The sequence below is a fragment of the Chelmon rostratus genome, chromosome 16 (genome assembly GCF_017976325.1).
Source record: "Chelmon rostratus isolate fCheRos1 chromosome 16, fCheRos1.pri, whole genome shotgun sequence".
NCBI classification, from domain to species: domain Eukaryota; kingdom Metazoa; phylum Chordata; class Actinopteri; order Chaetodontiformes; family Chaetodontidae; genus Chelmon; species Chelmon rostratus.
The window spans coordinates 14,673,727-14,689,611 of record NC_055673.1 but is presented as its reverse complement, the minus strand read 5'-3'; the positions used below and the strand labels follow the sequence as shown (position 1 = coordinate 14,689,611).

Below are 15,885 nucleotides of genomic sequence, written 5' to 3'. Positions count from 1 at the left end.
AATCCATACTTTCATCCGTTCTTTATGGTTTTATTTTAATGTCTTTGTCTGCATTGGATTCTGTTCCATTACAGGATTTCAGATCATTGATTTCTTACCACAAGAGAATTGGATCGTATTAATCAGACAGATAACAGAAGCAGTCTCTAAATGTAAGTCCTCAAAACATCACTGAAAATAACAAGATGTAACATGACATAGCCTGTTCACCTCCGCCGTCAAAAGTGGCTTTAGTCTACAAATGTTGCATATCTTTATCACATCTGGCACCAGCGGGACGGCAAGTCTGATCCCCGCAGAGGGAATCGGGGACATGTTTTCTCCTGGCTGCCACCGACGATGAAGATGAGCGGAGCTGACACTTTGAGCAGATATATTTGGCTTGTCAGGTGTGTTCGTTCCACATCAGGGCACACGGAGTCACACACATTTACTGCTTAGTAGACCGATCATCACAAAACAGAACCACAGGACCCATGAGATGAATTTTAGATGGCTGAGCTACAAATTTGCCCCATTTGGACTGGGAATGTCATTATACTGACTACAGAGAGTTAGTTTAGCCTATTTACTAGATTGTACAGCACTGAAAGAATTAGTTAAATAATCAATTTGCTGATTAACAGAAAATTACCCATTTTGATAATTGTTTCAACACTGTAGTCATTTAGTCAAACAAAAATGTCAATTATTTGTTACATCCAGCTTCTCACATTTGCAGATCTGCTGTTTTTCTCTGTTGTATAGCATCTTAAACTGAATATCATTGAGTTGTGGATGGTTGGATGGGAAAACCAGACATTCAAAGACACCTCTCAGAAGTTTCGATAGGTATTTTCATAGCTGTTTCCACATTTTACAGACAAAATAATTGACAGATTAATCAATAATGAAGATAGTTGTACAGCTGCACATAATTGTGTATATGTATTTAAGTATGTGTGTGTGTATTTCTTGTGTAGTGTACGCCTATGCAAGTAGGTGTACGTGGTGAATCTGTCGGGGGGATGGAGGGGGTGGTAGTGTTGCCTTGACTACCGGAGTGTGAAGGTATGATGTCCAACAGCAAATGGTTATTATGGATGTAGCATATAGGCTACACACACACACACACACGCACACACGCACACACACACACGCACACACACACAGCCTCTGCGACAGTAATGCTCGTAACAAAATGAAAACACCTGAGTCGTGACGGGGGTTACGAAACACAGCACAGAGCGGTGTCGGGAAAACTGACGGTTGGAAAGGCGTCAGTCCTTGCTCACGTTCACCAAACATAAAACACGGAAGGACGGACAGTCAGTCAGCGGTCGGTCTGAAATACTCACGCTCTTCTTCCGCAGGTGCAGCCCGTGCTTGAGTAGCCCCGGCAGATCCCGGATTTTGTGTTTGAGCTGAGCCTGGTCTCGTGCGCTCCTGTTCCACCGTAAGCCCGCGAGCAAGCCGTCCTCTGCGGGCTCGGAGTCCTCCATGGTTCCCTTTCCTTCTCCTGTCTGTCCTCGAGCTGCCGCCTGCCTCGGCTCCGGGTGTCTAGTGTATCCTCACGAGGCGCACCGCCGCCCGCGCCCGTTCGCCATTTCCCCCCACCTCGCGCTCACACTGGGCGACCTGCATCTGCAACCAAGCCGCGCATAGCGACCTACTAGAATGTATTCTGCAGCACGCGACGCTGCTGCTCCACCCAATGGCTCGCGCGTCCTACTCACAACACTACCAGGTTGATGTGTGGACGTGTGTGTGTGTGCGCGCGCGTGTTTGGGGGGGTGGGGGTCACAGGTGCATAGAAACATTGCATCACTTCCACCTTTCGCACTCTGACCAGTCTGGCAAACGGAAAGAGCCAGGTACGTTTAAAAAAAAACAAACATCACGTTTGAACTGTTGCGCAGGTGCAGTTGATATTTCGGTGTCATTTGAATGGTACTTAAGCCATAATGTTGTAAATTTAATACGGTGCTAAAGATAATAGCCTGGGGTGGGAGGGTGAAGCAGGAGGCACTCCGTAGGGCTACGTCATAACATTACCTGGCTCAAATTTCCATAGGTAAACAAAGCGAAGCCATACATTGTATATGTGTGTGTGGGAGGGTGTGTGTGGTACGTGGCGAAGTCTTTTTTTTTTTCAGGCTTGAAGCCGTGGAGCCTGGAGCTTTGCATTCCAGCCTAACCCGAGGCAGAAGGCAGGTGACCTGCAACATGAGCTGCTCTCAACCCTCCGTGGCTGCAGGTGGTTGAAGATGAGACGCCGTGTCTCTCATGTGGTTCCCCACTCTGTAAATGTCCAAAATACTGGAAGTCATCATCAGAGCGTACTCTTCAGCTCTTGTCCTCCACCTTTGTTAGAGCGGGTGTATGTATGTGCAGCGTGGTGGAGGTTTAAACGAGCCCCAGGTTGTGCCTTCCTTGTATTAGAGCCTGATGGAAGGATTAGCAGGGCAATACTGTCACGCACACCTGGCACCTGGTGCACATGAGGGAGCGGTGAGTTGGAAGGTGATTTTATCAAAGACGAGTGCCCTCAGGTCTGTGATAACCTGCGTTTCTAACAACCAAATATATGGGATCCTCATCAGCAGTGTTTGTTTATGCTAAGAATCAAAAATCTGAATATCATTCAGGCTCGAGTATGAACATTACATTTAAGCCACAGAGCTAAGTATATGTTTTACCCAGCAATCTTTGAGAAAGCCAGGGTGTCATTTAACAACACTGGATCTGGATGAAAAACCATTCCGTCCACTGCATAATTAAAAAGGATTTTTAACTAGCTTCCAACGTTGCAGCGACTGTTGTGTCCTAAATCAGAGAACGATGGTAATTGTATATTTCCTTGCTCTATTTGTACAACATGAACCAAAAGTTTTCTTGTCTTGTGTCTATATTGGTGTTCATTTTTATTATTTATATTTTCATACAAAGTACCAAGTTTATATTCCTCTTGTGTCATGGAAAAATGAGCATGGAGATAGGCCTGGATAGGATAGGAATGGGCCAATAGTCCTTTTTATTTTGCAGTTAAGTATTTTTACCAGCAGTAAACCAAAAAAAGCATCTTATTTTGAATCTGAAACCAGCTGTGAAGTGGCTTCACTTTCCTTGCATTATAATAAGAAGCTCTTTTTCTACAGAAATTCACTGGCTTGACAAAACATTCAGACCTAAAGTGAAAGTGTAACGTGCATTACATTTGACTGAAGATTTCAAGTGAATATGATCTGAAAGAGAATTAATTTGAATTCAGCAGATCCGAGTGGATCTTAGCATGATACCCTAGAGGACATAAATCTGAGCAGAGTTCAGCATGAGTGCAGTGGTTTCAGTTGTATAACTCAGATGTCGAGTCCGCTTTCCTGATAGGACTTGTAATCTGGGATAATTGGCCCCTTTCAGGGACTCAGATTATACCAACACCATCGCTGTTAGAGGAAATGGGCCAGCATGCATACCGTTTGGCAGCTGAATAATACACACACACAAATGCAAACGTGTGTGAGGGACAACTCTTTATTTTTGTTTGGACCAAAAGCTAGCTCCAACATTTAATCCATTAACATGGTAAACTCAAGTTTGGTGCTGTATCCAGGCTCCTATGAAGGAAAGGAACAGTGATGTGCTCCACAGCACTCAACACAGGCACAGTTATGACTGATTTCTCCACTGTCTCCATACTTGTGTAGTGTCGCCGCCACATTTCCCTCTGCGATACTGACATCGCACAGGTGCAGCCCGTGCTTGAGTAGCCCCGGCAGATCCCTGACATCGCACACTGACAAAATCTAGAAACTCATACAGGCACAAGGAAATGATGCACCAAGTTTCACTGCATTCACCCTGGTATATTTATTTTCAGATCCTGACGACAGTAAAACTAATATAAGTGTTACACTGAACAGTACTTTCTTGGGCTTTAGGCCTTCGACTAAGTCAAGTTTTTGTAACCATCTCACAGTGGATATGGGAAGTAGACAAGTCGTCAAGTTTTTCTCCACTTTGTTTATCGTGCAGTGGGTAAATACTCATGACGTTCAGCTAATTTTCTTTATATTGACTGTGTGGGTGTTGGTTGGTCAGATCTGAATGACACTGCAGGCAACATGAGTAAACAAATCCTGATTGACAGATAGAAATGCATGACATCATCTCTGCCCACCTCCAACCAGTGAGAAAAGTACGAGCAAAAACCGAAAGGCAGAAACGTCTCATGTGGAACGACCAAAGCTGTTCTGAAACAGTGTGTTCACTCATAGTAGGACTCTGATTAAGAAAATGGGTTTTCAGGGCTCAGAATTTTAGTATCAAAATGAGATGTTGTAAAATATTGGTTACACTCGCAGTTTTACTCAGTTGCTGTTGCAGACACCACATGCTCTGTGGAGAGCTTGACGCGCAGCATTTGTCGAGAAACGTGCAGTCCAAAAGCAGCACTGATGCCAGTTAGTTAAAGTGGAAATTACAAAGAATTGTCCTAAATGAACTGTCTGTGTTTGTGATCTACTCAGCAGCAGAGAGGAAAACCTCCTGTCTGGCCTCATGTGTGCCATAATGTGCCAAAGTGTTAAAGGAGAACTAAGGACAATTACTGAGAGCCCGAACCAATCAGCCCTTCAGATCGTCGTTCAGATAGCTGCCTTCAGAGGCTTGGTGGGCAGCGCAAAAGGAGAAGCCATGAAACTACGGTCAGCTGTGGACATTTTACTGTCGTAGGAAACGCTGGCAGAGATGCCACTGAAGAGTTTGCCTCACCAAAACACACACAAAGCCAGTGAACATTTTAACATAATTCCTGAAAAGTGGCATCGTACAGTTGCCCGCGTATTTGTGTCACATGTATATGACAAGACCGAGGTGAATTCCAGAAGCTAATTTTGCAGCACATGATTACAACTTCAGTTGCTCAACAGTAAACCTGACAAAAGGCAGCAAAAGTCACATTTAGACTCACAGCAGCAGCGGCCGTCTGAAAGTGAAAGAAGGAAATAAGGGAAATACTCAGTGTAAGCTGAATTGCTGAAGACGCAAAAAAAGAGAAGGGGACTTTGGGCTTTCTTGTGTCGAGTCTGGAGGATGATGAAATATGCTGCTCAGCGGTCCCTGAGGACCGCTGAGACTAGCCGCCGATGCACATACCATCACATATGCACACACAGCAAAATCAAACAAACCTGATTGTACAGTATTTGAATGAATGAGCCCCACATAGTAGTGCATGTACAGTACTGAACAGTACACCAGGGTTACATGATGATGCACAGGGAGAAGAATAGGGGGAGGGGAAGTGGACTGGAGGAGGAGATGGGGAAAGAAGGAGCGAGGGGAACAAGGGGGCCGAAGCAGGGAGAGCGAGATAGTAAACCAATTATCATAGGACTGGAGAAAGCCTTTCATCCCAAAACTGTCACCGCACACGCAAATATACACACTTCTATCTGCCTCGCTCCTGCATACAAATACAGTATCCACACACACACACACACACACACACACGGTCAGACATCTTTCTTTATCACTCACTCACACACACATTCGGAGCTGTCTTCAAACAAACGCACTCCTGATTAAATATTGAGGAGTGCCTGTGGCAAACCAAGCGGAGATACAATTCCTCCCGTCTCTTATGGAGCTCCCCGTATGTGGAAGAAGGAGGAAGAAGAGGCGAGAACGCAGTGGCCTGAGAAACCGGCACAAAGGGAAGAGGAGGATGAAGAGGAGTGGAGAGAGTGAAGGACGGGAGGAGGAGGGATGGGAAAGGGATGAGAAACCAGCTGGGCCGCGATGAAAAGACAGGAAAGGAGAGACTGAGCACGAACAAGAAGATGGAGCAGAACCAGACGGGGGAAAAATGAGGCCTGCCATATTAAAGTGAACTAGAAACTATAACACAATATGACAGATAAGGCCAAGTCTAAAAGAACAAAACGCTCGCACCGTGAAAGAGCTGACACTGTTCTGTAACTGCACTGACCTTTAGTGCATGACAGACATCATAAAAATGCTTTTTTAGCCACACTAGCTAGCTGGTCTGTCCATTACTTTGGCCTAGAGTGAAACAGCCCAACAACTATTAAACGCACTGCAATGAAAGTTTGTGCAAACACTCACGGTCCCCAGAGGATGAATCAGAATAACTTTCAGGATGCCCTGACTTTTCATCTCACGTCATCATAAAGTTGTAATTTCAATTTGTCCCAAAGTGCAGCCTCACAGAGCTGCCAGCGTGACTGCAGTCTTGTTTAAATCTCAAAACTTTTTGTTTTAATTTTAGTGCTTGAAGTGAAAAATTATAAGAACCTGCACTGGTTGAACTGCATTTTTTTTCTTGCAAACACATATGGTAGAAACTCTTCACAGACTTAAGGGCAACAGTGATACATTCCTGCTGAGACAATTAAAAAGCCATTAGATGATGGAAGACTTAACATTCGTCCACAGCAGCCTGCCCACGTGTGATGACTCATTTGTACATATGCTCAAACTTGAGTCCAAACGCACACTTCCATGTTCACACAGGCCCTCGAGCCGTTTGTGGTCAGTGTGAGGATGATATGTTATTGTTGTGGTGCGTGGGCAAAGCACAGAACAGTCCTTTCCATACTGCTGCCTGAGGATGTTTGAGAGGTGCCTCTCGCCATTGACGCTGCGTGACTGCCATCTAGCAGTGAACGTGGTGAACTGCAGCCTGAACAGAGGTTCACTGTAAACGACTTTATTCCAACCTCTTCTGCCATCACACTGGTTAGTGCGAACCTTGAACACTTGGGTGATTTTAAAGGCATGTGACTAGGGGTGCAGGCTTTGAGCAGTTCAGGGTTTTTAAGATCAGACAGTGTTATGCACTGGAGAACACCTGGGGACAGGTGGAAGTAGAGATCTTAGAGAGAAGCCAGTGCTCACATGCTGCACTCAGAGTCTTTCATCCGAAAAGGTATCTCAAAGGAGCGCGCAGGGAGCACAGACAACAAAAACAGCACTGTTTTGGTCCTGCGAGAAACTTGGTCATTCAATTCTCCAGTTCCACTTTCAACCAAAGACAGGTGTGTGAAATTGTACACTACACTGCATGTTTTGGAATGATCAGATTTTCATTTTTTTATTGTCCACATTTCTTTTGATAATGAAAGATAAAGAGTCATCCATCCATCCATTTTTTATACTTTATAGCAAGAGTACACAAGTAAACCTTTCGAAAAAAAAAAAAAGTCAAAAATTGAAGTCATATTCCTATTGATAAAAAGTCAAACTTGCTCTTTGATCAGTCATCCATCCATTGGGCTTCCAGTCCATTACATCTGCTGGCCTCAAAGCTGTGCCTCTATTATATAACATCTATATCTGTAGTGCAATATCTAGAATTAGATTACCGAGACCCAGACCTCAAGGGGACCCAAAAATCCCTGGTTGACCGCATATCAATTAGTTTTGGTGATACAGTTTATGTAAATTTGTTGGGGAAGTTGCTCTGCAGGAAAAGCAGTGTCAAATGTGGGTCATACTTTATTAGGCAGTTTTGTGAAACTGTAAAACTGACTTCAGAATGAACTGTCCTGCTGTGGAGACAGTGTCACAAAAAGCCAGTGGAACAGTTCTGGTTTCAATGGACTTAATGAGAACTTTGGGGTAATGTTGCAAATGAGTGGGCAGGACTGCTTCTTGGTAATACTGGAATTTCAGGATTTTTGCATCAATGTGGTGAAGTACATTGTCATAGTACATCATCAGGTTTTGACAGGGTTCCTGCCTTAGCCAAAAACAAACATTTCCAACTGCTCATTACTGTAAGTGGTTTAACAATTGAGTTCAAAGACAATGTACAGTATCATGGCATGTATTGATATTGTTAAATTAAATCGCATAAACTATGATATAAGGTTTAATCCACACTACCAACCCCCCATTTTCTCTGTGAGAGTGTTTGTGTAAATTGTTTGTGAGGGATACTTTGTATCTAATGTGCGTTTTTGCACATCCCATGGCACACTGTTCTATAGTGTGTGACATATAAGACACTGCATATTGTAGAGCTTATACAAAGCATATGGTGGTACTAAACTGGCTTTACAAAAAATGTACATCTATACAGACATATATTATGTATTTTTATATATATTCTCTAATGCCTTATTTTGGCAGATGAAAATGATGTAAGCACCAGAATATTAACGTACTTGTGACTGCTAAACGCCCACAAATACACATTCATCTTGACAACTGTCAGTGTTCATAATACAACTAACACAACAAGCAACCTGAATTTCCCTGAATTTGATCATTGATAATGAAAGAGTCAAAAGAGGATGTGACTAATTTAGATAGTAGACTTTTCCATTTTCATGGTGGAATTAAGATTTGATCAGATTGGAGCTCGTAGGAACGGCCAGGGGGACATTTGCAGCTGGGAGGTTATTAGCAATATATAATTATCTCAAGCACATCTGATGCACATAAAATGAACTAAAGACTGATAATAGCTTTAATAAAATAAAGTGAAAATGTATAGATATCCACATGCAGACCCACAAACCCTGGTGGAGGGTTGGAGAGTTAAACCATCAAGAATACGTACTGTAACCATCCTAATCCCTCCCTTTCTCAAGAAAAAGAATTTCAGTAGAAATATGAGAGGAACAAAAACTGTAGCAAGAGGAAACTAGCTCGTGATGACCATGCTACAAATATGCTGAATAATGTTTCAAGAATGTTCTCAGCATTCATGTCCTAGTTCATATGAGTTAAAATGTTGAGTATGAGTTATGAGTATGAGTTAAAAGTATGAGTTGTAATGGTCTGTTTTAACTCACATGAGTTATCATGTTCTAATGTTGTTGCTCATTTTAAATGACCTTCACGAGCAGGAATTGCACCATTGTCATATTTTCTTTCTTTTTTTAAAGGGCACGTTGGCTTAAAAAGTTAGTTACAAAAGTTTGTACATAACCTTGGGATAAAGAGCATCTGCTGATAAAGAGCTCAGAACAGCTTAAACCCTAAGGTGAGGTTGGTTTGTGGACTGCTTTGTGACCTTTGGAACTCATCTTCTCTATTGCTGTATTGCTCCTTTTCATCGATGATTATGTAACCAAAACCTTTTTGTTTAAATCACTACTCCATAAAAAATAGCAGATAGCTATTTTCAATTTGGACAAAAAGTGAGAGCAGCACAGTCAGAGCTACTGTTTCCAGCTGACCAGACTTTAAGATAAGAGATGATAAGATAAAACTTTGTCAATCCCACAACAGGGAAATTAAATTGTTACAAACAGCAAACAATAAAAGAGCGACGTAGGAAGATCAAAAGAGCCAATGAAAACAAAAAGAAACTTCCCAAACGAGAGAAATGAGCACTATAATCACACATAAATTAAATGCACCTCAATGCAAGAACTGTTCAGAACTGAAACAGATGTATTACTCAAAACTTTGCATATCCACAAATGTCCCAGATCAGCATTTACCATTAAGACTCCACCCTGCAACCACTGAGATATTTTTAAGTGTCAAATTGTCCGCTGGAAGTACAAAAACACCCCCCGATCAAAAGTGGACACAAGCCCGTTCTTACAACATCCACCGTACAACAGATCCAGCATCAGCTACTATACAGGCTGCTGCTAGTTTTTTTTTTTTTTTTTTTTTTTTTTGACCCAATTTGGAAGTTCTCCTCTCTGATGAGTAATACCGACAAAGGGAAAGTTACATGTCAAAAATAGCAGCATGGGGAATTATAAAGAATTGAATATTGTGATTACAAAGCATCTCACAGAGCCTGTGGGGCAAAGCACTAATGATCACATACGTTACAAGTGAATAGAAGCAAAATAGTTGCAAGTTATTATTTGAAAGGAGAATATGAAGAAAGGAAGAAAGTTGTGAAAAAAAAAAAACTTGGTGAGTAAGTTGGTGAAGGGAGGTGACTTTTCTTTCAATGTGTCAAGAGGAGGGACGTTTAGGAGTGTGAGTAATTGTCATACAATACATGTGTAGCAGGAAGCTCATATCCAGGTTGGGGGTCATATTTTGAGCATCATATGCCAGCTAAGTTTCACAGAAAGAGACACACTCTAGAATATCCTAGATACCAACATGCTTTTTTTATCATGGAAGTTGAATTCATGAAGGATGCACAGCAAAAGTCAAAATTACATTTGTGCACCTTTGCAGACTCAGGGAGAATTCTCATGTTCTTGCTTATTAACACCAGAAATTAAAGTAAAACAAACAAACAAACAAAAAAAATCTTACATCCTCGGCAAAGACAAGAAACACCCTTACTAAAAATGGAAGAAACACAGAAAGTAATCCTCTTCTGGCCCAAAATTATGAGAGGACCAAAAATGCCGTATCGTACGGCTAGTCAGTAAATACACAAGCATTGTTCTTGCACTAATTACCATGTACAGCAACCCAAACTGTGAGCTATCTGTAAACCAAGTCGCTTCTGGAATACACAACAATTTGTGATTGTGAAAATAAACAGGTTTTAAAGAGGAATGCAAACACATCAGAGGACTAACTTCTATTGTCGTGCCAGGGAAGCATTCCAGGAAAGGCAGGAGACGTGAAACCTGCTAGTTCCAGCGTTACATACAGGAAGGCGTCAAAGCCTCACAATCAGTGGTGATTAATGGTTTAGTGATATTAAATCTTGTCAAAACCACCGCAAAATATCTATCTGGAATTGCAGATAACTAGATGTAATGTAGTAGTTCTGTATTTTTAAAACTAAAATATGTATTCAAGGACATTCAAGGTCCTCAGAGGCCAACTTTTGTGATCCCTGAACTTTTCATTTAGCTCGATCATCAGGTACAATACTTTGGTTCATGACTAAATACCTGCAAAACTGATGACATCAGCCTCTGTTTGCTGCTTAATAGAAAATATTATCATGCTTTCATGCTAAATGAATATGATAAACATAGTAAACATCAAAGTATATCTGCCATACATCATCATTTTAGCTTTGTCATGTGCATTGTCATTGCGTAGATGAAAAGACCACACATCTGGAGATGAGAAGTCATATTTATGGTGGATTTTTAAATTTTGATTCCACACTGAGGGATTGGTTGTCTATCCCTGTTGATTTCCTGAACTTGCTGGAAGTATTGAAGTGCAGGAGCAGTGCGGGATGTACACATCAAATGCAAAGATTTGATTCCTGCAGGAACTGTTTCTGAGCTGCCACTTGAATCTCGATGATAGTGGACAGACTGGCCAAAAGACAGACCAACATTGCCACCCTTAGAGCCGACAGGAAAAAAAGCCCAAAATAATAAAAACAAGTATCTTTTTTGATAGAGTAACTGTGGAACATGACAAAATTACCAACATTTAGAGGGGTATTTGACAAAATATCCAGTAACTGAGGTGCAGGACTTTTTAGTGAGAGGAAGCATTTATATGGGGGGGAATATCAGTAGGCCTAGAATTGCACCTTGTGGTGTCCCAGCATTTTCTCTATGAACATTTTCTGTCTAAGAAAAGATAACGAAAGTAATAAATCTAGAATGTCTGTTCTGAAAACAATCTCTTACTGCCTTCAATGCAGGTAGTCTTAACAGCTTTAACTTGCAAAATTTGGCTGTAATCAATCACAAAGTGAGAAAGTTCTTGAGTTCTTTAGATGTTCCACCATGTTTAGCTGTCTAACTCTTTGGAATACTTTAAATTGTATGTAACTGGGAAGGTCAGAGCCATAATAAAATACACTAGTCTGTATTTTTCAGTTGATCAGTGTGGTGTTTTATGGAATCGTGAGCAAGAACCTAATGCGTAACTTCAGAGTGAGCTTCTCTATCAAGCCAGCAGGACAAATTTAACTCTCTGACAAACTAGGCAGCGTCCCTGTTTATTATAAGAAAATATCCAAAGAGATTATTTCATTCTTTTGGACATTACATGGATGAGCTCAGTATCTAGGTGTCTTCAAATGATGACAGACCACTGGAGGAGTGAACACATTTCTGTGATTCTGCAGGCCAGCAAATGTTTCCAAGTTAGCTTTAGCTCAAGATCACTCAAGTGATTTTCAGATCTGACTAAGCTCCTTCAGAGCCACAAAAAAACATTCTACAAATGTTTCACACTGAGCAGTAAATTGACCCTAATACGGAAAATGTTTGATGCCTCTTTATCAGAAGTTAGTGGAGTGTCCCAGTGGGTGGTGTCCCTGGGGCCACTCGCCACTCTCCGTGGTGATGGTGGAGGGGAGAAGTAAACTAATCCATTGGTAGGCATGAAACCCTGTGCATGAAAGCCTTCGATGAATAGGGCCTGATGTATTGACATTCTCAGATGTGCAGCAGCACACTTTGGCATTACCCTGGACAAAGCTAATAAACCTGACGTCGGATGAACTCTGTGGCAGGTTATAGTGTAGAAAATTACAAACAGGCAAACTTAATGGATTCTTTAAAACATTTTCCAGAGTCAAGATCAAAAGGCATTATTACTAACTTGGAAAAAAAAATCTCTCATCCCTTCAAAGGTACGGAACAGGTCAACGATCAAACTCATACATGGAAAAATCAAGCTTCATGACTAATATTGGAACAGGGACATAATAACACAACATCAGTGTGAAGAAACAATAAGAAATTCACTGATTGCATGTGCTTATGAAACTTGACAATACATACAATAGCAGAACAACAGAAATGGAGGTTTGGTGTGGCAGGCCTATTGATCCTTCCAGCTGGTTCTGTGAGGGGAAGAACATCTAACATGACACAATATTTGGAAAGACTTTTGGAATCACTCCAGGAAGTCTACAAGTCAGTGTGGAATTAAAATGTTAAAAATCCACCGTACATATGAATTCTCCTCACCGGATGTGGTTTGGCCATTTCATTGACACTGAATTTAAATCTACAGCCGTGCAAATTTATGGTTTCAAGTGGATTTTCCCTTTAAATTATATGGCTAAAAATATCAATTTCACAATTATGTGGATGGTGGGGGGTCTTATATTATTCCAGTTACTGAAATAATTAGATCAGAATCAAAGTAGTTTTCAGATCAGTTCCTGCTCTCTGTGGTCATTCAGCAGATGGACACTTCACCAAAAATCACCATGAATCGTCGTTGGACACAGAATACTTGACGTAGAATTTCTATTCCGTGCCAGTAGCAGAGAGGTATTGGGAAACTCCTCCTGAAGAATATAAAATGACGGCACATCGCCAAGACAAGGCAACTTCTTCCGGCCTTGACAGCACCTCCTGCAACGGTAGAAACTCAACAAGTGCCTCCCAGCAGCGCAGCATGCCCTCTAAGCTCAGTAAGTGATTTGCAGCGTGTGGTGCGCACGCTTCCTGCCTGTCTTCCTCTTTTTCCTTCACTCGGTCATTCATGTTTTCCCTTCGAGCGCAGACTTGCTCTTTGCGGTGATGCTGGCCGCCCTGCTGCAGCGCGCTCCCGGGGCTCCTGCACAGGACGCGCTAACCTACAGCCAGGCAGGTGACACCTCAGGTGAGGAGGAGGAGGAGGTGCCCCCCGAGCCGCTGAGAGACGTGTGGGATTCGGTCCTCGGCGTGTCCAGTCGCCACCAGAAGCAGGTGAGCAGAGGGATTTCACCAAACTATGTTTTTGTTTGTGTTTTTTGTTTGTTTGTTTTTGTTTTGTTTTGTTTTGTTTTGTTTTTGCAGTTGCGTCCTTTAAGTCATTTTTTGAAGTTAGAGTAGGCCGACTGGCGTCTCACTATCTGCTGCACTCCTGACCCCCATCATTTGTCTCTGATCATTTCCTCTCCATCAGTTTGAAGATGAATTCCACAACAAACTGAAATATGATTTTTTGGACAACTACAAAATCTCCTCGCTTCCGGAGAGGTGCCCGACATCCAACTTCAGCAAGGTGGTGTGCCGCCTCCTCTGTCGCCCTGTTGGCCCTGATAAGAGAACAAACGGATGGGGTTCATTTGACAGTGATTGTCTTCTCTCTTTACAGGAGGCTTGTTTCCACAGGTTGGTGGAGGGCCTGCTTACTTTCACAGCTCTACTCCAGCATGTTCAGAAGGAGTACCCCAGCAGCACGATCCCCTCTGATATAAGACACTACAGCAGCATCGTGATCGGCCTGATTCAACAAAAGGTGGGTCTGAGATGCTGCGTACTTTTTATTCTCACTGAACACTGGGAAAAAATACTAAAAATTATACTTTTTTGACGTTTTTCTCAATGCACTCTGGTGAGCTTTGTATCAGCCTTTAAATTCACGTAATCACTTTTTATGTGTTCATATGTTCAGTGGTGGAAAAAGCATTTAGATCCTTCACTAAAGTAAAAGCAGCAATACTACGTTGTAAAAATACTCCATTTCCAGTAAAAGTCCTGCCTCCTGCTATGTGATACATTATAAATATGACATTATTGATTATCGCTGATGCATTTGTGTCTCAGTTGCACTTTGCAGTTGTAGCTTGCCAGGGTGGAATTAATTTGACCTTCTTTGTGTACTGTTGGATAGTCTATACACTCCTCATGAGTTTTGCATGCAAGCTGCAAAGTAACTCGTAACTATAGCTGGCAAATGTAGCTGAGTAAAAAGTAGAAGAGTTTACTCAGTAGAATGCAGATCTCTGTCAGGTGTATCCGGGGTAAAACTGGAGCAGTTGTGGATCACCTGCTTGTTCAGAGGAGGGAGGACTCAGCCATGATGATATAAAACAGAGCAGCCGATGAAATATGTTTTTCTAAAATTGAGAATCAGTGCAACCATGACAGGTGCTCATAAAATATTAGGCTGACAGGTCCAGTAGTGTGTGAGATTAGCTGCAGACGCACACACATACACACTAACCCAAACATCATCTTCAGAAATGTGGTGACACAAAACAGAAATACCAAAATAAAGTGCCTATAAGCTGTTCTTAAACTCCGTACTTGAGTAAATGTACTTACTGTAGATACATCTGAGGCTTATTGTTATGATATACCACTGTCACTTCTGCCCCACAGATGAAGCACCCTGAGCGGGTCACGGCAGTCAGCAGCAGCCAGGAGAGAGAGCAGCAGCTGGGGGACATCGGCGGCCCCGACATCTTCCAGAGGAGGATGGCTGCACACAGCATCCTGCACAGGTTCTGCCAGTTCCTCATCTACTGCAAGAGAGAGCTGAAGAAAAGGGAGAGGTCCAGAGGAAGCAACAGGGATATGGCGCCCATCAGTTGGCCTATTTCAACAAGATGAAAAGTATTCAAAATGGGTTATGAAGGAATACCTTAGGGAGACTGGGTGGTGTTAAGGGGGATATCAAAAAAGTGCATGCTCTGAGTGCACTGAGGGGGTCTATAGCAATCTACGATTGTGTAAATCTTGAAGGCCTCAGGGCTCCAATTAGCCACTATCGTGTAACTTATTTAATCTATTTATACTTGGTGAAAAGAATTATTTATTGTTGATTGTGATTTGATTTTATTACTGATCCATTTCTGGATTGTGATATTACTGGAGCGGTATTGTCAGAACTCCACTACTTTTGAAAAAAATGATTTTATGTTTACAGTACTGTTAACTGTTATTTATTTAGAACTATTATTATTCAACTGAATTTGGTGTTAATTTAATTAAGATGTGATAAGATGTGTTACACGGTGTCAGTTTGTGAATATTCTGTACACATGCGGAAATAAAATCATTTGCATGATAAGAAGGAAGTGTCTCCATTCCAACCCTTTCACACATTTCATGTCACTGCAGGGTCACAAGCTGTTCACGCTACTTGTAGATTTTAATCAGTGTCTTCATGCACTGATGTTGGATGGAGGCTGGAAAATCTGACAATGATCAAAAAACCAAAATGCGTTATGAGCTGTGATCTGTGAATCATTATTTCCGTTTACACAAACCTGTGTGGAAATTTTCAAACTAGAAAACGTGG

The 15,885-nt window shown here is 41.9% G+C and overlaps 2 protein-coding genes across 2 annotated transcripts in view; one reads left to right on the top strand and one right to left on the bottom strand.

Annotated features, from left to right (window-relative positions):
- rapgef5a (Rap guanine nucleotide exchange factor (GEF) 5a) overlaps window positions 1–1,621 on the bottom strand; it is a 48,259-nt gene extending 46,638 nt beyond the window's left edge. The window contains exon 1 of the mRNA XM_041955177.1: window positions 1,338–1,621. Within this exon, the coding sequence (XP_041811111.1) occupies window positions 1,338–1,481 (144 nt within the window). The 5' untranslated portion in view covers window positions 1,482–1,621. The remainder of the gene's footprint in view (window positions 1–1,337) is intronic.
- Window positions 1,622–13,223: 11,602 nt separating this feature from the next.
- il6 (interleukin 6 (interferon, beta 2)) lies at window positions 13,224–15,576 on the top strand. The gene is made up of 5 exons (XM_041955839.1): window positions 13,224–13,285; window positions 13,378–13,562; window positions 13,762–13,860; window positions 13,954–14,097; window positions 14,964–15,576. The coding sequence occupies exons 1-5, from the start codon at window positions 13,270–13,272 to the stop codon at window positions 15,192–15,194; spliced, it is 675 nt and encodes a 224-aa protein (XP_041811773.1). The 5' UTR covers window positions 13,224–13,269; the 3' UTR covers window positions 15,195–15,576.
- Window positions 15,577–15,885: the final 309 nt, after the last annotated feature.